General features: G+C 39.8%; 1 protein-coding gene across 1 annotated transcript in view; it reads left to right on the plus strand.

Annotated features, from left to right (window-relative positions):
- ntn1a (netrin 1a) overlaps positions 1 to 22989 on the plus strand; it is a 98703-nt gene that overhangs the window by 66638 nt on the left and 9076 nt on the right. The window contains exons 3-4 of the mRNA XM_037536530.1: positions 17504 to 17653; positions 19872 to 19925. Coding sequence (XP_037392427.1) covers positions 17504 to 17653; positions 19872 to 19925 — 204 coding nt within the window. The remainder of the gene's footprint in view (positions 1 to 17503; positions 17654 to 19871; positions 19926 to 22989) is intronic.

Genomic DNA, 22989 nt, shown 5'->3' on the forward strand with positions numbered 1-22989 from the left:
ATCCAAAACCAGCAGTCAACCTACGCGTGTCTTCTGAGTTTTATACATTCTTAAAAAAGATGCTTCTCCTAGGGTTCTTCAGGAAAAACAGTGGTTCTATATAGAACCATTAACACTCAAGGAACCATTCGCGTGGTCCTCTGCATGGTGGTCGCCGCTCTGCTCAGTGACTGCGGGAATCTTTAAAAAGTCTTCATGTCTTAAATGTATACATATTAATCATTAATGGTAAATAGTGAACATTTGAATAGATGACGTCTTAATTACAACATAAACATATTTCATTCATTTATCCATCTTTTCTTTTTCTTCTTTCACCCAAAGTAAGACCTCACATGGCCTTTATACTAACCTGCTACACTGACCTAATGGGACAGTTTATTTTAGTAGCTGTTTATGTCTGACTAAAGAAACTAAAACTAGTTTCCTAACTAGTCTCCTAAAACTGACCTCTGCACTGGACAAAATATTTAGTGCTGACTTTTATACTTAAGCTACAGTGTTTTTAAAATAAAAAACAAAGGATGATTTGTCCTAAAACAAGAAATAAATGTCAATAGAAGTCATTAAATTTTTAAAAATTATCTTTTAAAATAAAATACGAGGATAAACTGCTTGTGTTCCTTGAACATTCTGCCTTCTTTTCATGTTTTGCCAGATAAAACCTTATAACTCCAAGCAGAAAGTGACTTCTTAGGATTAGAAGGTTCTGTGTGTGATGACCTGTTCCAAAAAACATTTATAAATCTGATATTGATATTCTGATATTCTGATATTGTGTGTTTAGAATAATTTAGGGTGTCTGTCATTTTCATGTATGACCCAGACTTGTTCCACATATTAATTCTGCTGTTTAGAATGCAAAATCTTTGAAGCTCAATATGTCAAAACTGCTCAGAACACAGACAAAACCACACACTTCCAAAAGGGTGAAATGTCAAAAATAGAGATGCAATGTTTTGACCCAGCAGCATCGTTTGATATTATTATGCACTGCTTTCTGAGCAGCTGTGCAGGTCTTTTTCCTAAAGCAGAGCAAAATGAAATGTAATATTCCTCCGTCAGACTGTAACAGCAGCAGCCTTGTCATGAACAGTAACACATACCGGTCTTCTGTTTCTGACATGCAGGAAAATGACGAGACCTTTCAGATGTAAGAAAGGCCTCCTGTGTCATTCAGTCACTCGGACTCTCTCCAGTCACTTAAACTGGCAGCGTAAACACGTCTCATCATGATTGATACCATCGGTCGCTTTGGTTCTGCTTAATCCTGAAATTTACCAGAAGTTGGAGCTCGCACTGTAATTACACGCAAACAGTGCGTAAGACCTGAGCGCAGTGTCCAGTTACATCAGGGCAGAGAGAACGTGGAGCTCAGAGGAAGGTGACAGATGATCTGAAGCATGATCTTCCGCCCCAGCCAGCAAAAACATTTTCTAAAATCTGTATTTGAACTGCATTATGGGAAAAGAATGCAGACAGGAGTGGGCCACGCAGCAGTATTGCACACACGTTCTCTCCTCACATACTACTTGGTTAATCCCTTAAACTGCAGTTTAACTCCTCTCTCATTGGGCCTCATTCACCAAGACCTGTTTTCTTAAAGCACACAGAGTCTACACAGACTCAAGGGCAGGAAGGTGAGTTCTGCACTTTAAGAACACATCATGAATCTGACTGTTTCTTAGCACCTACGACTTACATACTGAATAATTCACAGTAGAAACTGAATAATTCATAGTAAATTTGGAATATTTCATATCAGTTACTGAATAATTCATAATAAATCATGAATAATTCATAGTAGTTACTGAATAATTCATAAGAGAAACTGAAAAATTCATAGAAGATAATGACTAATTCATAGAGTATACTGACTAATTCAGCCATTACTGAATAATTCTTAGAAGATACTGACTAATTCATAGAATATACTGTATAATACATAGTAGTTACTGGATAATTCATATTAGAAACTGAATAATTCAAAGTAGAAACTTAATAATTAATAGACGATACTAATTCATATAAGATACTCAATAATTAATAGTAGAAACTGAATAATTCATAGAAGGTATTGAATAATTCATAGTAGTTACTGAATAAGTCATAGTAGAAACTGAATAATTCATATCAGTTACTGAATAATTCATATTCATTACTGATTAATTCATAGTAGTCACTGAATTATTCATAATAAATACTGAATAATTCATAGTGGATACTGAGTAATTTAGCAATTACTGAATTATTTATATTAAATACTGAATTTCCCTTGATTTTTGGGGATTTCTCTATAATCTGGGATACAAAAACAGCATCATCCTGACAGATTCTTACTGATTTTCAAAATTCCTCCATAATTGAGTGTTGAGGTGTAATCAGACTGATTCTGAGCGGTTTGGTGTGAAATGGTTCAGATGTCTTTACAGTGGTGGTGATGGGAACCAGGGGTCGCCATGACTACAACACAAATAAAGACATATTACTTACTCTCCAAAACCAGCAGTGACCCTACACGAGTTTTATGAACTTATATAGAATGTTGATGACGGTGAAACAGTGGAAAATCTGAAATAATAAGTTTTCTTTGGGGGCTATTTTAGCTCAATGTATCTCTCCACCATGAATGGACTTTAAGGCCAAATCTTCTCAAAGCTACTGAATAATGTATTAGAGTTACTGAGTAGCTCATAGTTGTTCCTGATTTATTTATAGGGTAATAACTCTTAGGATGAATAACAGAAGAATAAGCTGGGTTAATGCGTCTCTTGTACTGGCCTTAGCTGCTTTAACCAGGTTTTGTATAAATCATAACTGAACATCAGGCGTAAGCCGCCCATGCCTGGCGTTTGGTTTCAGTGACTCTGCGGCCTCCACAGCCCCCCACTCCCCGCACACACTCAGCTGTGAAGCTCAGTAGTTTCGCACAGGAGGAAACACTGCTGCATGACTGTCCTTAGACAGTGAACACAAAGCAGAGGCATGAACCTGCCCGGCATTCACTTCCATTCCTACTGTATGCGAGCAGCGTGGACTTTCTACAGAAAGCAGATCTTCCGCCCAAACGCACAGCGCGGCCTTTTCTAGCGACTCGGTTTGCAGATTGATGGCGTCATCCCTCATAAACTCCGCCGTAAACACACGCAGGCTTGGAGGAGGGCGTCTTGTTCTCGTCTCAGTCGTGCACGCTCATTAAGCTGAATTGGGGGGAATTCGGCCTGTCAGTCGTTCCTCAGGCCGAGAACACGACCGACTCCTTCAGAATGGACTGGACCCGCTAAATGAGGCGTTTAGTTTGAGTCGTGCCAGTTTTTGGTTTGGGTGGGCTGCGAAAACTTCACGGCATGTTTTTTTGATAAGCAGCTCGTGTCCGTAATGCGGAGTTGTGAGCCGCAGCGCGCGCTAAACAGAATGACTTCACTTTCTGACTGAATTCCACGAGCAGCTTTCAGCTAGTTAGGCTAATCGCCTCTGGTTGCCATGGGCCTACAGCACACATAGACAAACAGAAGGTTCACCTCCAGCAGCCCTTCTGCGGTCACGGCGGTTAGAGAGTCCAGCGAAGGCCAGATCTGAACGCGCCTAATCTGCTTTGATGTGACCGAGCGTGACCGCGTGAGTCACCGCGTTTAGATCATTACGCGATGGCCTTCCGCGCGTCGTCGCTGCGCAGCACAAGTACTGAACCACAAATAACATCTCTTCTTTTGGAGACATGAAAATGTTGTTTTACATGACCTCAGATGTTTTATTATTGAATTAAATCGTTTCAGCGATCGGTCACAAAACAAGTTTCCATCAGTTTCGCTTCCTCAGGCCGAATCCAGTAAATCAGCCGAGGCGCGTTCGGTCTGCTTGTTTAGTTTGAACACTGGAGCTGCAATGCTAATGTAGCAAAGTACATATGCTAATTTGCATGCTAACTTCATGCTGAAGTCATCTATCTATCTATCTATCTATCTATCTATCTATCTATCTATCTATCTATCTATCTATCTATACATACATACATACATATACACACTCATTAGCTACTTTATTAGGTACACCTTGCTAGTAAAAGGCTGGACCCCCTTTTGCCTTCAGAACTGTCTTAATTCTACGTGGCCGTCTTTCAACAAGGTGTTGGAAACGTTCCTCAGAGATTTTGGTTGGTTATTTGAGTTCCTGTTGTCTTCCTATCATCTGGAACCAGTCTACCCATTCTCCTCTGACCTCTCACATCAACAAGGCATTTTCGTCCACACAACTGACCGCTCACTGGATATTTCCTCTTTTTCAGACAGTTCTCTGTAAACCCTAGAGATGGTTGTGTGTGAAAATCCCAGTAGATCAGCAGTTTCTGAAATACTCAGACCAGCCCGTCTGGCACCAACAACCACGCCACGTTCAAAGTCCCTTAAATCCCCTTTTTTCCCCGTTCTGATGCTCGGTCTGCACTTCAGCAAGTCGTCTTGACCACCTCTACATGCCTGAATGCACTGAGTTGCGGCCGTGTGATTGGCTGATTAGCTGTTTGTGTTAACAAGCAACTGAACAGGTCTACCTAATAACGTAGCTAGTGAGTGTGTGTGTGTGTATGTGTGTGTGTGTGTGTGTATATATGTATACATGGTGAAATGATTCTTCAGATTGATGGAGAACGTTCTGTAGACGGTTCTATATAGAACCTTTTTGAAAGGGTTCTTCTATTGTTATGATATCAAACTTGTAACAATAGAAGAACCCTTTCTGGTGCTATATACAACCCCTTCCAAAAAGGTTCTATATAGAACCATCAACAGCACACTGTGTATCAATCGTAAGAACGTAAGAATCACACTAGGAGTCCTGTAATCATGCAAATGGTTCTTTGAGTGCTCATGGTTCTATATAGAACCACTTTCTTTCCTAAACCCACTTGAAGAACCATCTTTTTTAGAGTGTCTTTGTTGTTTATATTCACATAATTGTGATACAGCTTGTTTTTGAGGATGCATGTGGGGCAGAACTGGCCAGTGGGCAACTATTCATCGACTGAGGTTCATGCTGATTTGGGGAAAATATCTAATTGTGATTTTACTGACCAATATTGTGATTGCGATTTAAATGCAATTATTTATTCATTTCCAGGCCTGTATTTTTTTAACCAAAATAACAGTATTTACATTTCCTAGCATGGAGTTGCTTGAATGCTGAGAGCATCAGACTACCAGTTAGTTGTGATGGTTGTGATGTCATACATACAGAACATGTGTGTTTTGTTGCTTCTGATTGGCATAACTCATCTATAGGCAGTTCACCAGCTCCGTGTTTATTAGGTACATTTTTCAGATTAAAACTTCAGACAACATCAATAATAATGTGTTCTACATTCTCATATCTCCATACAGGTCACTTTACAGGACCAGAAAAAAACTGCACTATTTTAAATGGAATGAAATGGAGTAATAGTTAATTCAGTGTCATATGAGGTTTCAACAGCAATAATATAAAAACGATTCATGCTGTGTGACACGCTGTTATCATGGGTGAAACTCAGGCCTCAGGATGGTACTAGTAGTTCTAACTGTCCTAGCATACTTTAGTTCATGTTTATGGCTGATAGTGAATAATACAAACTCAGGAACTGCATAATCTTGTTTAGTAGAGATCAGCTCAACATGAGGAGAGGGTTTAATGATTTAGGCATACTATGCCAATACATAACCAGTGTGGTTAATACCCCCTGCTGTGTAGGGGGTCCCATTTTGAGACATTCAGGGTGTCCAAGAAGACCTCCAGCACTGCCTGTATTTCGTACCTTATTCATAACCGTTTATGAACTGTTAGCCTCACAGCTCTAGTGCAAAACTAAAAAAGCTTGTGCTTCTCACATCAACATTTTCTCCAAACAACAACATTTCGGCTCCTTTTTGGGGATCTGCCACTAAGCTAAATAAAAACAGCCTCTTGTATTTAACAGGAATGTGGTAAAGAGCTGACGGAGGGGCATACAGAGGCTGCTATCACTCTCTCTCTCTCTCTCTCTCTCTCTCTCTCGCTGTCCCTTTTATTAGCTTCAGACGTTTCTGAGGGCCGTTCGGTGCAAACTCTAATTACTACAATACCCAGCCCGACTGCTCTGGCCCAACCTCAGCAGCACACAAATTATTCTTCTGGCTCTCGACGTGCCGTTTTAATGGGGGAGAGTGGTTCAAACTTCAAACGCCAGCTTTATGGTAAACGATTGGCAGAGTTCGAAAATTCTCACATTGTGCAATCTGTTGGGATGGAGCTGCCGCACGCGGATCTCTTTGAAATGGATTCCACACTCCACATTTTTCCGTATTTATTTGAGCCAACATCTTCTTGTTTGTACTTTTCCTTAGCGAGAAGCTCGTGAGCGCTCAGTCTGGTCTGACCTCTGCTCCGTATGGGAGGAGAGAGACGTTTACAAAAGGTTAGAGCCTCGGAGCTGCAGGTCAATTATATAATCCTGAAGACGTCTGGGCTTGGCAGGCCAGGTTAACTCCTCCAGATCCCTCCACCGAGTTTAAACGCCTCTGCTCATATGATGTTGACTCGTAGATCACTGAGACAAGAGGAGAAGTTTGTGTGGAAAGTTCTGTTTAAATCACGTTTGTAGTTTTAACCTTTAAGTGATGTTCGTTATCAGTAAAGGAGATGCTTTATTAAGGTTAGAGCTCCACAAGACGTTCTTCATCCCTCAGTTTCTTGCTTTCTGTCAGTTTCTTTTATAAAAACAAGCAGAAAACGGTCAGAAGAACAGACTTGAGCCTCTCCATATAGAATATACATCAAATATAGGACTTGATGTTGTATATGGTTCTATATAGAACCTTTTTTGAAAAGGGTTCTTCAACTTTTTAAAAACAAAGGTTTTTCAAGGGTTTTCAAATATAAAACCATGAAGACTCAGAGACCATTTGCATGCTTAATGGATTTTTTGCATGGTAAAATTGTTCTTCAGATTGATGGAGAATGTGCTGTGTGTGGTTCTTTATAGAACCAATTTGAAAAGGGTTCTATGTAGCATCCAAAAGGATTCTTATGTTGTCACAATGACAAGCCTGTAACAACAGAAGAAGCTTTTTGGGTGCTGTATAGAACCATTTTTAAAATGAAATGAACCATATTTAAAGACAGGCTCCGTTAGTTTGAAGAACCCTTTCATGATGCAAAAAAAAACTTTAAGCATACAAATGGTTCTTTTAGTGTTTATGGTTTAGCATAAATTCATTTCATTCACTCTTGAACAAGAACCATCCTTTTAAGTGTATATGGTGACGAAGTCAAGCATGTAACAATAGAAGAACCCTTTTTGGTGCTATATACATACACCCTATTGAGCACATTCTACATCAATCTGAAGGACCATTTCACCATGAAAATGTTTCTTGGGTGCTCAGGGTTCCATATAGGACCATTGTCTTTACTAAAGAACCCTTGAAGAACCATTCCCATTTTTGGGAACATCAAGCATCAAACTACTGCTTACTTAAAAGTCTTAAATGGTTATATTTGATTGACTTTTAAACAATGGTTATCCAAGGGTTCTTTAGCAAAGGCAATGGTTCTGTTTATATAGACCCATTTCATGCTTAAGCGGTTCTGTGTGTGGAGAATATAGTACTATATAGCAGGTTTGACATTGTCACAATAGATGAACCCTTTTTTCTTGCTACCTAGAACCATTCACAACACATTCTCCATCATTTAAGCATGAAATGGTTCTATACAGTACTCATAGTTCTAAACAGCACCGTTCCCTTTACTAAAGAACCCTTGAAGAACCATCTAAGATTAAGATTAAGAACACTTCTTAATCCCAGAAACGGGGAAATTTCACCTCCGTGTTTAACCCAGCCGTGAAGTGAAACACCACATACACACTAGGGGGCAGTGAGCACACTTGCCCGGAGCAGTGGGCAGCCCTATCCAAGGCGCCCGGGGAGCAGTTGGGGGTTAGGTGTCTTGCTCAAGGACACCTCAGTCATGGACTGTCGGTGCTGGTGATCGAACCTGCAACCTTTTGGTCACAGGGCCAGCTCCCTAACCTCCAGCCCACGACTGCCCCACTCTTTATTAAGTGAGCAGTAATAAACAGTAATAATTCTGTAATGAAGTCATTTACACGTGTGACCTTAACAGTCTTTTAATCTGTGAATATTGTATATGTGTTCTGTAATGTAAGTCAAATATAAAGAAGCAAAATAACTCTAGCATTCTAAGCGTTACAGACTCTTCAGTTTGGACGCATGTTCCACAGCAGCACTTCCTCCTCCACTGCAGTGAAAGTGCTTTAGGTGAAGAGGGAGTTTAGTGGAGATCCATATCTCCTTCAGGAGGCTCCTGAGGAGCTCCAGCACTTCACGACTAAGTGCAGCACCACTTCAGCCACTTTTACACTTCTACACTTCAGCCTGTCTGCTCTTCTTCTCAAGCAGGAGCTGAACCCACCATCCAGCACACACTGACGAGCTCCAATATTTGGGTGGAAAAGCCAAAATGTCATAGCTCAATGCACTATGTATGGAACAGGGAGCCGTTTGAGGATTTTAGGTCTGAGCTTGTAGATGTTTAATATTGACCATTAATGGCTCTTTGTGTTCAGTTTTCAGCTATTTACCCTGCTTGTTTTACACTGTTAGAAGTAAAGGTTCTGTGCAGGTCCATTTTTTTCGTTCATCAAAGTACAAACAATGTATTTGTACCTTTTTATAACCTAATGTTTTAAAACAGAACAATAAAATAAAAGCCTGGAGACGAGACGGGGTGTGTGGAGTCAATACAGCTTGGAAAATATCGTTTCAAAGGACTGTGGTACAATTATGTTCCCTGACCAAAGGTACTGAGAGTTCCACCCCAGTGAAGAGGGGAACTGCCCTAGTGAGAGTTTAGTACCCTTTTTACTGAATGTGTTGTTCCTGTTACAGTCTGCAGAATTAGAAGTTTAGGGGATTGAAATTTTTACGGCTTCTGTTCTTCTATTTTTGGATTGTTCTGATTAAAAATAAAACTGCGAAAGCTCCAAAGTGAGAGGAGTGATCAATAATAAAGCAGAACAGCACAACAGCATGAAATGAACCCTAAAAAAGACCGAAATGGATCTGAGTGAAAGGGAAAACTGTAATCACTGATATATTAAATAATAACACTAATAACCCTACATGAATGTTTATATATGCTTATTACAACAGGCATCATTCACTATAAAGGTTACATTTGCCAAGTTTAATCAAAGTTACCTAAAAGTAGCCATCTTAATAGATGGCACCAATTGGAAAAAGCATTTGTAAACATTTATGTCAGTTGTCATGACAAGCTTATGTAGATATGAGTAGTCTTATGAACAGCACCCAACAGTGAAGTGTTCCCATACTGCTGTTATTAATAGAGCACTTTTCTCCACAGTTTAGAAGCAGAAGAATAGAAAGAGTCCCTCCACGTTTTCTGCACTTTACAGAAGGTGTTTGTAGAATATCAGTACCTGCAGATCTAAGATCATAAACAGACATTCAGGAGCTTTAAGGTCATTTAGAACTTAAAAACCAGCAGCAGAGCTTTAAAATCTCAACGTAGCTCAGTTTTCTGTTTACCAGCTTGTTTTTAAGCGTTCCTTTTAAATTTCGTAATTACTTGTAACAGCTGTTCCACAAAGTTGCCCCCTTTAAATGCACGTCTGTTTGCGCTTACCCATGTTTCTTAAACATAGCGCTGTTGACGGAAGAAAACCTCCTATATCCAAAATGACTTTACAGGAGAAGGAAAAAACCTACTTCACTTTTAATGGAAGTCAATGGAACCAGATTTTTTTCCAAGCCATTTTAGGTCATTTCCTTTAGTCCGTTCATCATGAAATTTACATAAAGCGTAAAGGGGAACATGTATTTTCAAATTACGTCAAAAACTGAAAAATGTCAAAAATGGAGAGGTTTTCTTCCGACAGCAGCAATATATATATATATATATATATATATATAGAGGACATTTATAGCAGCTCTCTAATATTAAACAAATGCAGGATGTAAATCATTTTGTGTTTTGTGTATTATTTAAGATAAGATAATCATTTATTAGTCCCACAACAGGGAAATTATCAGTGTTACAGCAGCAAAGGAGTCAGCACCATACTCAAGAAAAAGAGAAGTAACAAATAAGTAATTAACTTTGTTACGTACTTAACAAGATTTTTTTATGGTTTGTTACTTGTTACTATATAGACAATGTATATTAGAACTCTTTATTTAGAAAAATAAAAAGTATAAACATCTATCTATCCTTCACGAAGAAAAACAAAAATAAAGAATTATAAATAAATAAAAAAGCTACGATATTTACATCGTAAGGATGTTTTGCCTGATATTCACATGGAGTATTGAGGTCCTGTTTTCTATCACACATGGGATGGTGAGGACTTAATAATAGAATGCTGAAGAGTATTTACACAGAGGAAGAAGGTGATCCCATTATGTTCTATGGATGTGTGAGGTCTATGGGGGGTTCTACTGGGAGCAGTGCAGGTGGTACAGTCTAACAGGAGCAGGAAAGACCTGTGAAAGCGCTCCTTCACACACTTGGGGTGAAGCAGCCTCTCACTGAAGGAGCTGCCCAGTGCTGTGCAGCATTAAAGCGTGTAGGCTGGCTGGTTTGTAATAATCTGGCCAGTTTACAGTTCTTACAGTTTCTTTTGCAGCATATTGTGTTTATAATTGCACTTGAAAAGATGGTTCTGCAAGAGTTCTTTAGTAAAAAAATGTTCTATATAGAACATTTCTGGTTCTATATAGTTCCAGAAAATGATTATTTGGCTTGTAACAACAGTGGAACCCTTTTTGGTGCCATATAGAACTATACAGAACCATCTACAGCACATTTCCATCAATCTGAGGAACCCTTTCATGATACATCATGCAAAGGTTTCTTTGGGTGTTCATGGTTCTATTTAGGAATAATTTTCTTGAATAAAGAACCATCTTTTTTTAAAGAATGTAGGTTCTTCTACTGTCACAGGCTTGATACCCTAACAATAGAAGAACCCTTTTGGATGCTATATAGAACCCTTTTCAAAAAGGTTCTATATAATGCCATCTATAGCACATTCTCCACCAATCTCAAGAACCTCTTTAAGATACAAAGAACCCTTAAATCATACAAAGGTTGCTTTGACTGTTCATGGTTGTATAAAGAACCATTTTCTGGTATAAAGAACCCTTCATGAATAACCATCTTTTTTTTAAAGAATGTAGTACCAAAAGGGTTCTTTTGGATGCTATACAGAAACTTTTTTCAAAAAGCTTCTATACAGAACCATTTTCTTAACTAAGGAACCCTTGAAGAACCATCTTTTTAAGGGCGTAGATATTTTATGAATGTGATTATTACTGTGTCTTGTCACTTTTCAGATTCTGTCGTTTTTCTTTGCATTTTTGTCCAAATCAGCAGTAAAAGTTCTGACTCAAACCTGTCGATGCAGAATATAAATCAAATTTAAATGCATTTAATGTGTCAACACCCGCGACCCTGACGGAGAAGCGGCTTAGAAAATGGATGGATGGATGGATGAATGTGTAAACATTAATAACAATGCAAATGAATCGTATAGGAAATTGGCAGTAAGACGTCCTGTGGTTAATGCTGCTGTAGATTTACGGCTCTGAACTGGAGCAGGTCCCCAGTGTGCCGTTAGAGCTGATCTAAAGCAGGACCGGAGGAGAACTTACAAGCTGGTGTGATTGGGTTCTAATTACTACATGAGCTTTCGCTCCTCTTGACCGCTCTGGAGCTGATAAGGAGGAACAAAGAGCTTCCACTTCTGTCGAGATAAGATATCTCAGAGTCTCACACACAGATAACAGGACGGGGCGTGAAGCCGACTCCTCACACACACCCTACACTCTTAAAAAAGATGGTTCTTTAAGGATTCTTTAGAAAGGCTGTATTTCTGTACAGAACCATGAACACTCAAAGAATCATCTGCATGATTTAATGGTGCTTTCCAAGGTGAAACGGTTCCAGACACTCTACTCCTTTAAAAAGGGGAGTTCTTCAAGGGTTCTTTAGTAAAGACAATGGTTCTATACAGAACACTCAAAGAAGCATTTGGATGATTAAATGGATCTTTGCATGATGAATTCGTCCTTCATATTGATGGAGAATGTGTTATATGTGGTTCTATATAGAACCATTTTTGTGAGTGTAAACTTCAGCGGCCACATGCATTAAACATTTTAATTGTTTATCTTTAAGTAAAACACTTAAGGGTGTCTTTTATCTTACATTAAGATCTGACAGGTCAAGATAAGATTTTTTTTCATATTATGGAAGCAAATCTGATCTTAATTTAGACTTGATCTTAATTTTATCCTACCTTACAGCATCTTAGCTCAAGAAATCTTTACCTTCTCCATTGTGGTCGATAATCAACTGTCATGTCTGTTTCCTAGCAACTGACCATACACGCAAAGCTGCAACATAAACAAATAATCAAAATAATGTTAAAAATGTAAGTTACAGCTCCCGTTACTGATGTAAAAAAGGTCAAGTGTGATAAACTGTAAGTTGTAAATATTGTGGGAGTTCCCCCTGATGTTTATCAGAGTGTCACCTCTCTTCAGTTTCAGTCTCCATTTCCCAAAGGCTTTAGCTGAGCATGCTACCATTCATTTTAATAAACAGACACACGTTCAGCTCTGACTCCACCAGCAGCGTTTTACAGTATAAGTAAATGCAGTGTCATTATGCTAGTAGTGAACTACACTGCCTGACACACCTGCCTAAAAACAGAAACGGAAGATTAAACAGAAGTTTGGACACCGTTGGGGTTTATCCTATAGTTAGAACAGTATTTAGAGTTTTAGTCTAGTTAGGATGTTTGTGTGATTCTGTTTTCTTATCAGCAGTTAATGATGAGATGATGAAGTTAGGAACTGTTATGCTGTAATAGCTACTGTCCTACATTCAGTCCGTACTAAAGTCCTCATGGAGACTTAACAGATCAGATTTCAGAGTTAAGCTCTGAAGCCCATCAGGCCATCGGTGGGCCTAGAGTTTTATTTAGCTTTATGTAGTTACTGAATAATAAGCCTTAGTGTGTAATAGGCCTGAGCTGTTAGGGGTAAAGATGTTTCTGCAGCTCCAGTGTGGCATTCTGGGAAAAAAAACTGCTTTGGTTTAAACAGATATCAATAAATATGTAGGTTATTGTTTGTTGTTAGACTGACTTCACTGTAAAATGTTCCTGCTTCCATACTGCTGGCCTGTGAACCTACATGTAACTTCGAGGCAGAAACTTTAACACATCATAACTTCATCACATCAGCGCCTGGAGGAATCTCTCACACTCCGTTCTGTCAGAGCAGCTTTGACTCATTTGTTTAAGATCAGTCAGCGTCGATCTGTTTTATGGTTCTTTACAGGCGTTCGTGGAACATTTGTGGTCTGATGTGGAGTGTAACCAATCTAGGCCTAATCGTCCCTTCAAACGGCTGGAACATGACGCTGAGCTTTGATGACTACAAGGTGACAACTGACAGGAAGCAGAACAGGAGAGAGGGCCTGACTGTAACTCAGGCTTATTAACCCTTACACATCTAGACTCGTTATTGTTGTATTTATATGTGTTATTTTAGCGCTACAGTAATATTTAACTGGGTCACTTGTCATAATATTGACTGTTATAACTCATACATTGTGGATTGAAGTGCTATAACCGAAACATCAAACCTTAAACCAACACTTTACTCACAGGTTACAGTGTTTCGTACAATGTAAAGTATACAGGATACAGAAGTGTCGTTAAATAATAAGCTACAATTTTCTGTTTATTCACAAAAATCTTTCTGAATATCTGTGTAATTAGTGAGGTTTGTTTATGGGTTTTCAAATATGAGTCACTGCGGGTGTCAGTTTCTTTATCAGTTCATTCTCAATGCTGCTCAGATTTATCTTAATTTCATACAGACTGACTGAAACTTGTTTTATCATTTTATACACACGTATTCAAAGATATTTATTATAAAAGCACACACACCCATATATATATATATCAATCATAATAACAGGTTTCTGTTGAGTCCTGTGAGTCCTGCTAGTGACATTCTGTATAAATAAAAATAATGTGTGGTCAAGACACGTGGGAACAAGATCCTAATGCATGGCCACGAGTTAATAAGGTGTGGGAATTATATAGTTGTGGCCACTTAGTGAAGTGTGGGAACAAGATTATGTCTTATGCTGTGGTCAAGGTTTAGTCAATTCTGTCTGTTTAGTCAAGCCCATGCATTATTATCTTGTTCCTATTCCTTACAAATTTGTGGCCACAACTTAATTATCTCATTCCCACAATTTAGTAAGCCAGGGTCACAAGATGTCATAAGCAGGGCTTAGTAGGTTTGACTTTTTTCTGTGTATTATTTCGATGTAAAAAATGACAAATGTCCAAAAACATAACAAGAATGTGCGTCACAGTCAAATGATAATAAAACCTCTTCTACACACAAACACAGATGTGGAATGGATTGAAAGTTTAGGATCTGCACTTTCCACCCAGCTTTGCCGCTTGTTTCAGTGAGCTATGCATCGGAAGTGATTGCTATGATATTACAATATGATTGTGCCGTGGCTGGTGATCTGTTTCTGAGGGTTACGTATGGCGCAGGACGGTGCAGTACCTGATGCAGGACCCAGTTTACTCCTTTAATCAGTCAAAAACAGGCCTGGGGTCGTCTCAAAGTCGGCTCATTTGATTTTGGGGGAAAAAACAATATTTAATATTTGCAGAATAACTTTTATGTAACCACCCACTGCGGGAAACACAAAGCCAGAGCCGACTTGAAAGGGGTTTCCAGTACAAAGGCGGCAGAGAGCGCGAGGAGAGGAGAGGAGCGTGGAGCATGTGGCAGAGAACAGACCTCCCAAACAGAGCGGAAACACGACACACTCTTTTGGCATCGGCACAAAGGTCTGAGCAGAAAAAAATCAAACAGCCAATCATGATCATTACTGCAGTAATATCCTGTTTTCGCAGAACATGTGCTCTGATCGTGATGGAGCAGTATTCTAACCTCTTGTTCTGGAGCTTTGCTGAAAGATGTCAGAACAGATACTGTCTGATAACGTTTCAGTAGATGATGTCAAACAGGAGGTGCTCAGACCTCATCCGCACACGTATGGATATTCACCAAATTAGCCCCTCCGTTTCCCCCCACTCGTTCTTTTTCTTTCTTTTCTTTTTTTTTTTTTAGAAATCTCTCCATCAATTCAAGAATACCAAAACGTCCAGCCCAGGAGGAGGCAATAAACCATCATACAAATTGAGAAGAACGAGTAGGACTGTGTGTACAGCACAGAATATGCAGCAGAACTTTGTAGAGAGGCCGAGACGCTGTGTTGAAAAGCATAAACACAACGGAAGTATAAAAGAATTAAGATAACAGAGAGTGGCGAACAAAAGGGAGTCATGCGCTCTCTTAAAAACGATGGTTCTTGAATGTAAAGACAATGATTCTGAACACTCAAAGAACCATTTGGATGCCTAAGTGGTTGCATGGCGAAAATCATTCTTCAGATTGATGGAGAATGTATTGCTTGACATTGTGACAGTAGTAGAACCCTTTTTGGTGCTGTATAGAACCGTTTTCAACAATATACAACACACTCTTCATCAATCTTTAGACCCATTTCCCTGTGCAAAGAACCATTTAAGCATGAAATATTTCTATATAGAACGATTGTCTTTACTAAAGAATCTGTTTTGAGTGTGTAGAATGTCTGGAACAATTTCACCATGGAAAGATCCATTTAAACTTGCAAAAAGTTCTTTGAGTGCCCATGGTCCTGTGTAGAATCATTGCCTTTACTGAAGAACCCATGAAGAACCAACTTTTTAAGAATGTATGGTAGGGGATAAGGACAATATACATTGTTTCATATGATTTATTTAGACTACATAGTCTACATTCTGCTTTATTCACATATTAATGATTTTTTATTGACATATTCATTCATTTTAAATAGTATTAAACTTGTACACACATAACATTAAAAAATAGCATAACCCATTAAAATATACTCCAAAAACTGTAGAAAGGGAGTTAATCCCAAAATTCAAAGGATGACTCCAGCCCTTTATGGACATTGACACAGGACTGTAAGCTCTTCTGTAAGACTGACTTCTGCACCAAGTTTTCTGATGTTTAAATGCAAATGAGAACAGCTTCATTGGGAATTCATTGGGAAAGTTTCTGAAATGAAATCCGAACTTTCCAGTGAATGTTCAGTTCAGCAGTCAATATATCATTAAAATATACAATGTTTTTATCTTTGAAATAAAAATGGGACAGTTCCAGTTTCATGTACTTTGACCTTGATAACTGGTGTACTGCAATAATCTGTGATGAAGGCTGATTGATAAAACTGGGTACTAACTCTGTAACTAACTTTGTAAACTCTGTCAGTAAATCATAGAGTAGCTACCCTGGAGAGTGAAGCTGGTCATCTAGAACTAAAATAAATTACAACAGTCCTGTAAAAGATTTGTATTTCTTGCTTTTCCCCTTTGTTGCTCAGTAAAAAAGGGCCTCAAAAGTCACTAAGTCTAGCAGTGCAGGGAGGGATGAGGCAGAGATACCACAAAAAAGTGGTTGTGTCAGCACATAATTCATATTCATATTAAATATTTTGGCAGAGACCAGTAGCTACAGAAAAAAGCCACATGGCAAATTGTAGATCACATGGTAGCTACATTCAAGTCGGCTGTATGAGGCCACTGACCACATGATAGTGCAGTTACTTGTAAGTCCTCCACCTGATTTAACCCCTGGATCACCCCGTGTCTTGACGTTTGCGGTGATGTCAACTCACTTGACACTTGTGAACTTCTATTTTTACATAGCAGTATTCTCTAAAACTAGGTGAGAAAGTGGTACACGTGGTCAGTAGATAGCAGGAGCAGCCCCCTCTGCTGGCCACAAGCACGTTGCAAGACGTCTGCCCATCTGCTCTGCTGCAGGTCTTTTTTAGGACTTTCTGATGTGTTTTAATTCACAAAATATGGACATTTCCAGCTGGGGACAGCTCCAGCCAGGGACAGGCAACCAAAAATGCAGACCGTCCACAGAATCCAGCTGTGTTAAAATACAATAAAAGTGGGCACAGTTGGTGTAGAGAAGCAACCACATGTAACGAGCTGACAGCATCTGACACTAGGCAGAATGCAAAGATGATGTCATCTAAGTTTCAGCGACTTTCCACTGAAAGCAGTTGCAAGGAAACTCCTTGCTGTGGTGAAAAAGGCTGAAATGAAAGTTGCTCAGTTGAGATGTTTGTACGTTTGCATGCTCTTGTCACAGAAACACCCCACACAGCCCCAAAGTGAGCACATAGACACGGTGTCCTGTTCTGCTTCCACTCACTTTCCCTTCGGTCTCTTCACCAGACTCTACTCTCACTACAGCTTGTACCTGTGTGTATGTGTGCGTATGTGTCTCTCTTACCTCTTGTCTCCTGTTCCTCGCAGCCTGTGACTGCCATCCCGTGGGGGCCGCGGGCAAAACCTGTAACCAAACCACAGGCCAGTGTCCGTGTAAAGACGGTGTGACCGGTATCACATGCAACCGCTGTGCTAAGGGCTACCAGCAGAGCCGCTCGCCCATTGCCCCCTGCATAAGTACGTGGACCACCTCTCAACCATCATTAAATGGTGCACTCAGAAAACATAGGCTCAGAGCACTGCTTCCCAAAACTGGTCCTGGACGTACCCCTGTCCTGCAGATTCACCTCCACATCAGATTCAGGCCAGAGCACACAACCAAACAAATATCAACAAAAAGAAATCATTTGGAAGTTGGAAGAATCTACAATCTCGTCAGGATGTTTCTGTAATACGGCTCCTGGTGTTCCTAAATGGTTCTTTGCTTGGACATATGATTCAATCTACAGTTGATCATAATGTGGAGGTTCACTTTAAAAAGGTTCCTCACACTCAGACATATCATTAATAAAGTTTCCTTACAGATTTATCCACTGAATGGTTTCTTTGGGGTGCTTCTATGGAATTAGGAATTAGGAATTGGGCGGTTCCAGGACCAGGGTTGGGAACTATTAGCTTAGGTTTCTTTAAACATTGCGATTTCTTTAGTGTTCTCAGGAAAGTAGAAAAAAGTAGAAACATTTTCAAGTGGATCAAGACTGAGCCCAGTTCTCATTAAGGGTTGGTTTGCCGCCTAATTAATATCTTAACCTGAGAGACAAAGAAAGTCAGTGACACATAAACAGTTTTATTGACCGTATTGGTCTTTAACGATATGAGCCAATAAGCTAACAGATAAACAACCAGGTCACGTCAGTTCCAGCAGTTCCAGATGTAATGAAACTGGCACGGCAATGCATTCAGCTAGCCTGATGACCAAAACCACCCTTGATTTCCTCTTGGAAGTAAACATTTTTAATTGGTGCTTTTGTCAATGAAACAACTCTTGGAAATGAAGGAGCACTCTAAGAGAAACGAGTCACTCTGGAGACCTTCCTGGCAGGGAACGTGGAGTGCTAAATTAAAGCTATAAACTCACTGGAATATGATATCTTAGATTTTCCTGGGAAAGTCGCATGCATAGATGTGTGAAACTTGGAAAGACGGAGGTCCTTCTAGTTTAATCGAGAATATTTAGTTTCGCTCATAATTGCGCAGTAATCTGTTTTTGTTATATTAGTCCAAATTAATTTAATCCACCCTGGATGGAGCGGAATGGGTTGGAGTACGAGGACTGGAATCAGTCATTACCTTTACCATACATAACCTCCTATGATTTTAGGAACAATTTGGTGTCAACAAAAGATGAAACTTAATGCCACGTCCCCAATCAGCTTACAGAAAATGAAAAGGGAGAATACAATCCAAGTAGTTCAAGGAATGCAGCATGGAATAATGGGCTTTCCCAGCTTGAATTCCACTGCTTAATCAGTTTTGTTCTAAAACGTTTTATGAATCGAATATGGTACCATAATAAGGACCATACCCTAACGCCACAAGTTTTGTTCATTGGCAAAGGCAACCCGGTCACTAATGGCCTTTCTTAGCTTCAGGCTTTTTGCTGAGTCATTGCTTAACAATTTTTAAGAGATTTATTTGAGCACAGATGGAAGATGAAGATGATTGATTTCGATAAGCAGAAGACTTGATTCTTTCTTTCTTCCTTCCTGAATCTCCCCCATGCATGCCCACCAGCACCACAAAGCACCTGCTCACTCTTAAAAGCTCCTTCTTTATTACAACAGATTTCTCTCTTGATGTTCAGTCCTTTGTTTTGTTCCGTCGTCTTTACTTCCCCTGCATTTCAGGAGAATTTATGTGCAAATGTGTCTGAAGTCAAAAGTCGTGCCATCGTTATTATTTATTCCACTTTTGGGAATATATTGCCCACATGCATGGCTTCATTAAGTGTTGATTCCTTCCAATGTGAACAAATCGACAAATGAAAGGAGGGATGAAAGAATCAAGTCTTTTGCAGCATAAGCACATGAAGGCGTTACCCAAGTAACAATATTAGGGCCATTCTAATTGCCCATTTTATATTGTTTCACAGTGCTCAAAACATGACCCAGAATCAGAATCACATTATGTTGCCACATATGATACATATATGAGGAATTAGTCTTGGTGAGTCACACATGTATGACATTAACACACTGAGCACACTTGAAATAAAGACTGTTATAAATATTTCTTGAAGGGACAAAAGAAATACAATTAACAGAAAAGAATAATCATAAAGAGTCAGTATGAAAGGATTAATAAACACAAGGTTTAATCTACATTTGTTCAGTGATGTATTCGTCTCATTTTTTTATCTAAGTATTACTAAATATGTTTTCTCTGTTGGAAACAGAAATTCCAGTTGCGCCACCAACAACCACAGCAAGCAGCCCGGAGGAACCAGCAGGTGAGCTTATTTGTTTATGTTTTACAGCACTTCAGTTAATGAGGAGCATCAAATTAACATGTGTCAACTGTACTGTATATTTCATCGACCACAAATCAATATGCATCTCTCTTTGCACCAAGCTGCCATCCACATGTGGCTTTGCAAAAACCCGTTTTGGAGGCTTCTTTGCCTTTGCCTCGCTACGGTTCATAAATTTTGAATCAATTAGCCATGGCCTGGAGCTCTCGCCGCTTTAATCTTTAACTCCGACTCCAATTAATTCGTCTAAGTGGCTCGCAGTGGGGTGTTGAAGTGCTGCAGTGCTGGGCCTTGTTCCTGTTGATTTGTTGATTTTATTATTTTCTCATTTCATGATCCCACAAGTGGGATTTGACTCTCCCTCGCTAATCTGGGAGAGGAACTGCTGAACATTTTTTGGAAAATATCTTCTTCCCTAGATTAGCTCCCTCGACACGCCTTTGCTCCCTGCACGTCCAACACCACGAGGCTTAGAACGAGGAGAAAGAATCCCAGAATTAACTTCCAACGTTTGCCAAATTTCTCTCTGCATCATTAGATATTAAAACAAGTGTACAGACACATTTGCACAGCTGTGTCAATCCAGATTCGGATCAGAAGTGGCTTCTACTTATTTATCAGGCGGTTTTTTTTAAGGAGAGGACATGTTTTGGTTTTGTCTGTGCGGAAAGAAGTTTTTGTTGAAGAAACGTTCGTCATTCTCACGGACGGTGGAATCCTGGCGTGCGAGAAATCGCTGCAGCTGTTGGTGGACCGTTGCGGGTTTCTAATGCTTCACTGACAGATAAGATTGACAGCAGAGCTGCTGGGATACTCTCTCTCTCTCTTTCTGTCTCTCTCTCACCCCGAAACCATACCCATACCTTCCCCCTTCCTCTCTGCCTTCAGCAACCCCCCAAATCCTTCTTTCCCCCTGAGCAAACCTCTCAAACCTCCCTCTTTCCCTCTACACATTTCTTCACATTCGATGAGATTAGATTCTTTTATTGCCATTGCACAGAGTAGAACCACCTCATAACGGTGCATTCACACATAATACAGCAATTGAAAATATAAGTGTTCAACCTGTGTATAGCATATATTTGGTTCCGAGCTCATGCGTTTAATTTATTCTCTTTATTTTCCTTTATTCATCCATTCTCGCTCACTTTTTCTGCTTTGTTCAATTCCACACTTTATAGGGTAGCGCTACAGCATTGTGAAAAACTTACAGCCCATTTCACTCGAAGACAAGCATCACTATTTACTGCAATGTGTTTCCATCTGCTCTTCCTTCAAAACATTCAAACTGAGCTCACTCAGTTACACAAATGAATCACTGTACAAAATGTTTGACATGAATTTTGTATGAAAATGTCAAGCATGTGACTACTGCGTTAACTGGAGACATTCAAAAAACATTCTTGGGTTTCAACCAAATGCCTTAATCAGAACTGGTATGGACATCATTTCCAAGGAATTTGAAACAACTTTGCTTCGTTTCACGACTGGAAAGTAGTGTCCAGTTGTACCGGTTACTTCACGAAAGCGATGCATTCTGGAAAGTTGATTGAGCTTGTCAGACGTGACTCGCAGCCTTTAGAATGTTTAACCCATATGGGTCGAGGGCAGCCGTCCACGGAAACTCTGGCGTTCCAAATCAAGCTGAGAGAAAGGTGGTGCAGATGCACACCCACATATTTCTGAGTGGCCCTGTCAAAAAACGGGCCCTCAGGACCACCCATGCTCCCTGCTATGAGAATGCATACATTATCCCATCTCTCAGACCCGGCTCACCTCATGACGGAACGGAGTGAAGAACATGATCTCATCCAACATGATGATTGCAAACAGATGTGGTGCTCTTATCAGGGCATCTACCCACCCTACACTTCCTCTACAGCCGCCGATGCAGTGAGAGAGTGCAAGTGACTCAGAGACAGAGACTGAGAAAGAAAGAGAGAAAGAAAGAAAGACAGTGGTATGACTTAGAAGTTGTGGAACAGGTGTCTGGACGAATCACTGATGTGATTATTCAACAATCTACTATTTTAATCCAGGATGAATGTCCAGGGCGTGTACTTTTACAAACTGACCGTTATAATTATGGAGCCAATTTAATCCAGTATGAATCTGAGTGTGTAATTTTGACTTGTCGCATGACAAGAACGTTATTTTATTCAGTGCCCACTTTCTCTGGGTAAAATAATTAGATATAACAGTTGGTAAAGAAGGGAGGAATGGTAGACAGAGAGAGTGAAGAAGTGTTAGAGACATGGATTTGCCTTTACCACAAAACCATGTGTTGATGAGGAATGCATGGCGAATACCTCCAACTGCTCAGCTTAGACAAAACACATATTACGAGGCAAGATCATGCTTCGAGTCGCCACTCCCAAACCCTGTTCAAGCCCACACACAGGTTTTTAGGCCTTCTAGAGACGTTCTCAGAATAACATAAATGAAACAAATTCTAGTGCCTGTTGGCAACTGCAAGGTAAACAGTGACAACTGAGAATTTTAGCTATTCTAAGTTGTTTTTGTAACCTATTTTTTTTTACATCATAAACATCCGGCACTAGGCACTTGGCCCTTTCCAACAAGAGAGAAAGGAGATACAGAATAACATTGTGCTCAGGTCCCATCATGAATACGAAAAGCTCCTGTGTAATTTATGGTTTCTTTACCCTCGTCTCACTGTCTAAAGCAGCTGAGGACTAGCCAGGTGTTTTGTGTACTGTAAAGAAGATCATCCAGCCTTGTTCTCCTGCCATTAGAATGGTGCCTCCATGCCCAGCACAAAAACAAAGCCTGCAAAGTCTCTGAAGCAGAACTGCATGCGCTGTCTGCTGTGTTTCTCAAACTGTCAGGATGCAGCAGACCCCTTTCCTTCTCAGCTCTTCAAACTGTGAAAAGAAAAAGAAAGCAAGAAAGAGCAAGAGGAGGGACGACAAGGCTCAGTTTTTGGAGAAGGTCCAACACTCCATTGAGAGTGTACTCCAGCAGGAGTCTAGGGCTCCGGCTATAATCTAATTACATGCTTTATTTGCAGCAATTTGTTTCT

Source organism: Pygocentrus nattereri, chromosome 30, assembly GCF_015220715.1.
Source record: "Pygocentrus nattereri isolate fPygNat1 chromosome 30, fPygNat1.pri, whole genome shotgun sequence".
NCBI classification, from domain to species: domain Eukaryota; kingdom Metazoa; phylum Chordata; class Actinopteri; order Characiformes; family Serrasalmidae; genus Pygocentrus; species Pygocentrus nattereri.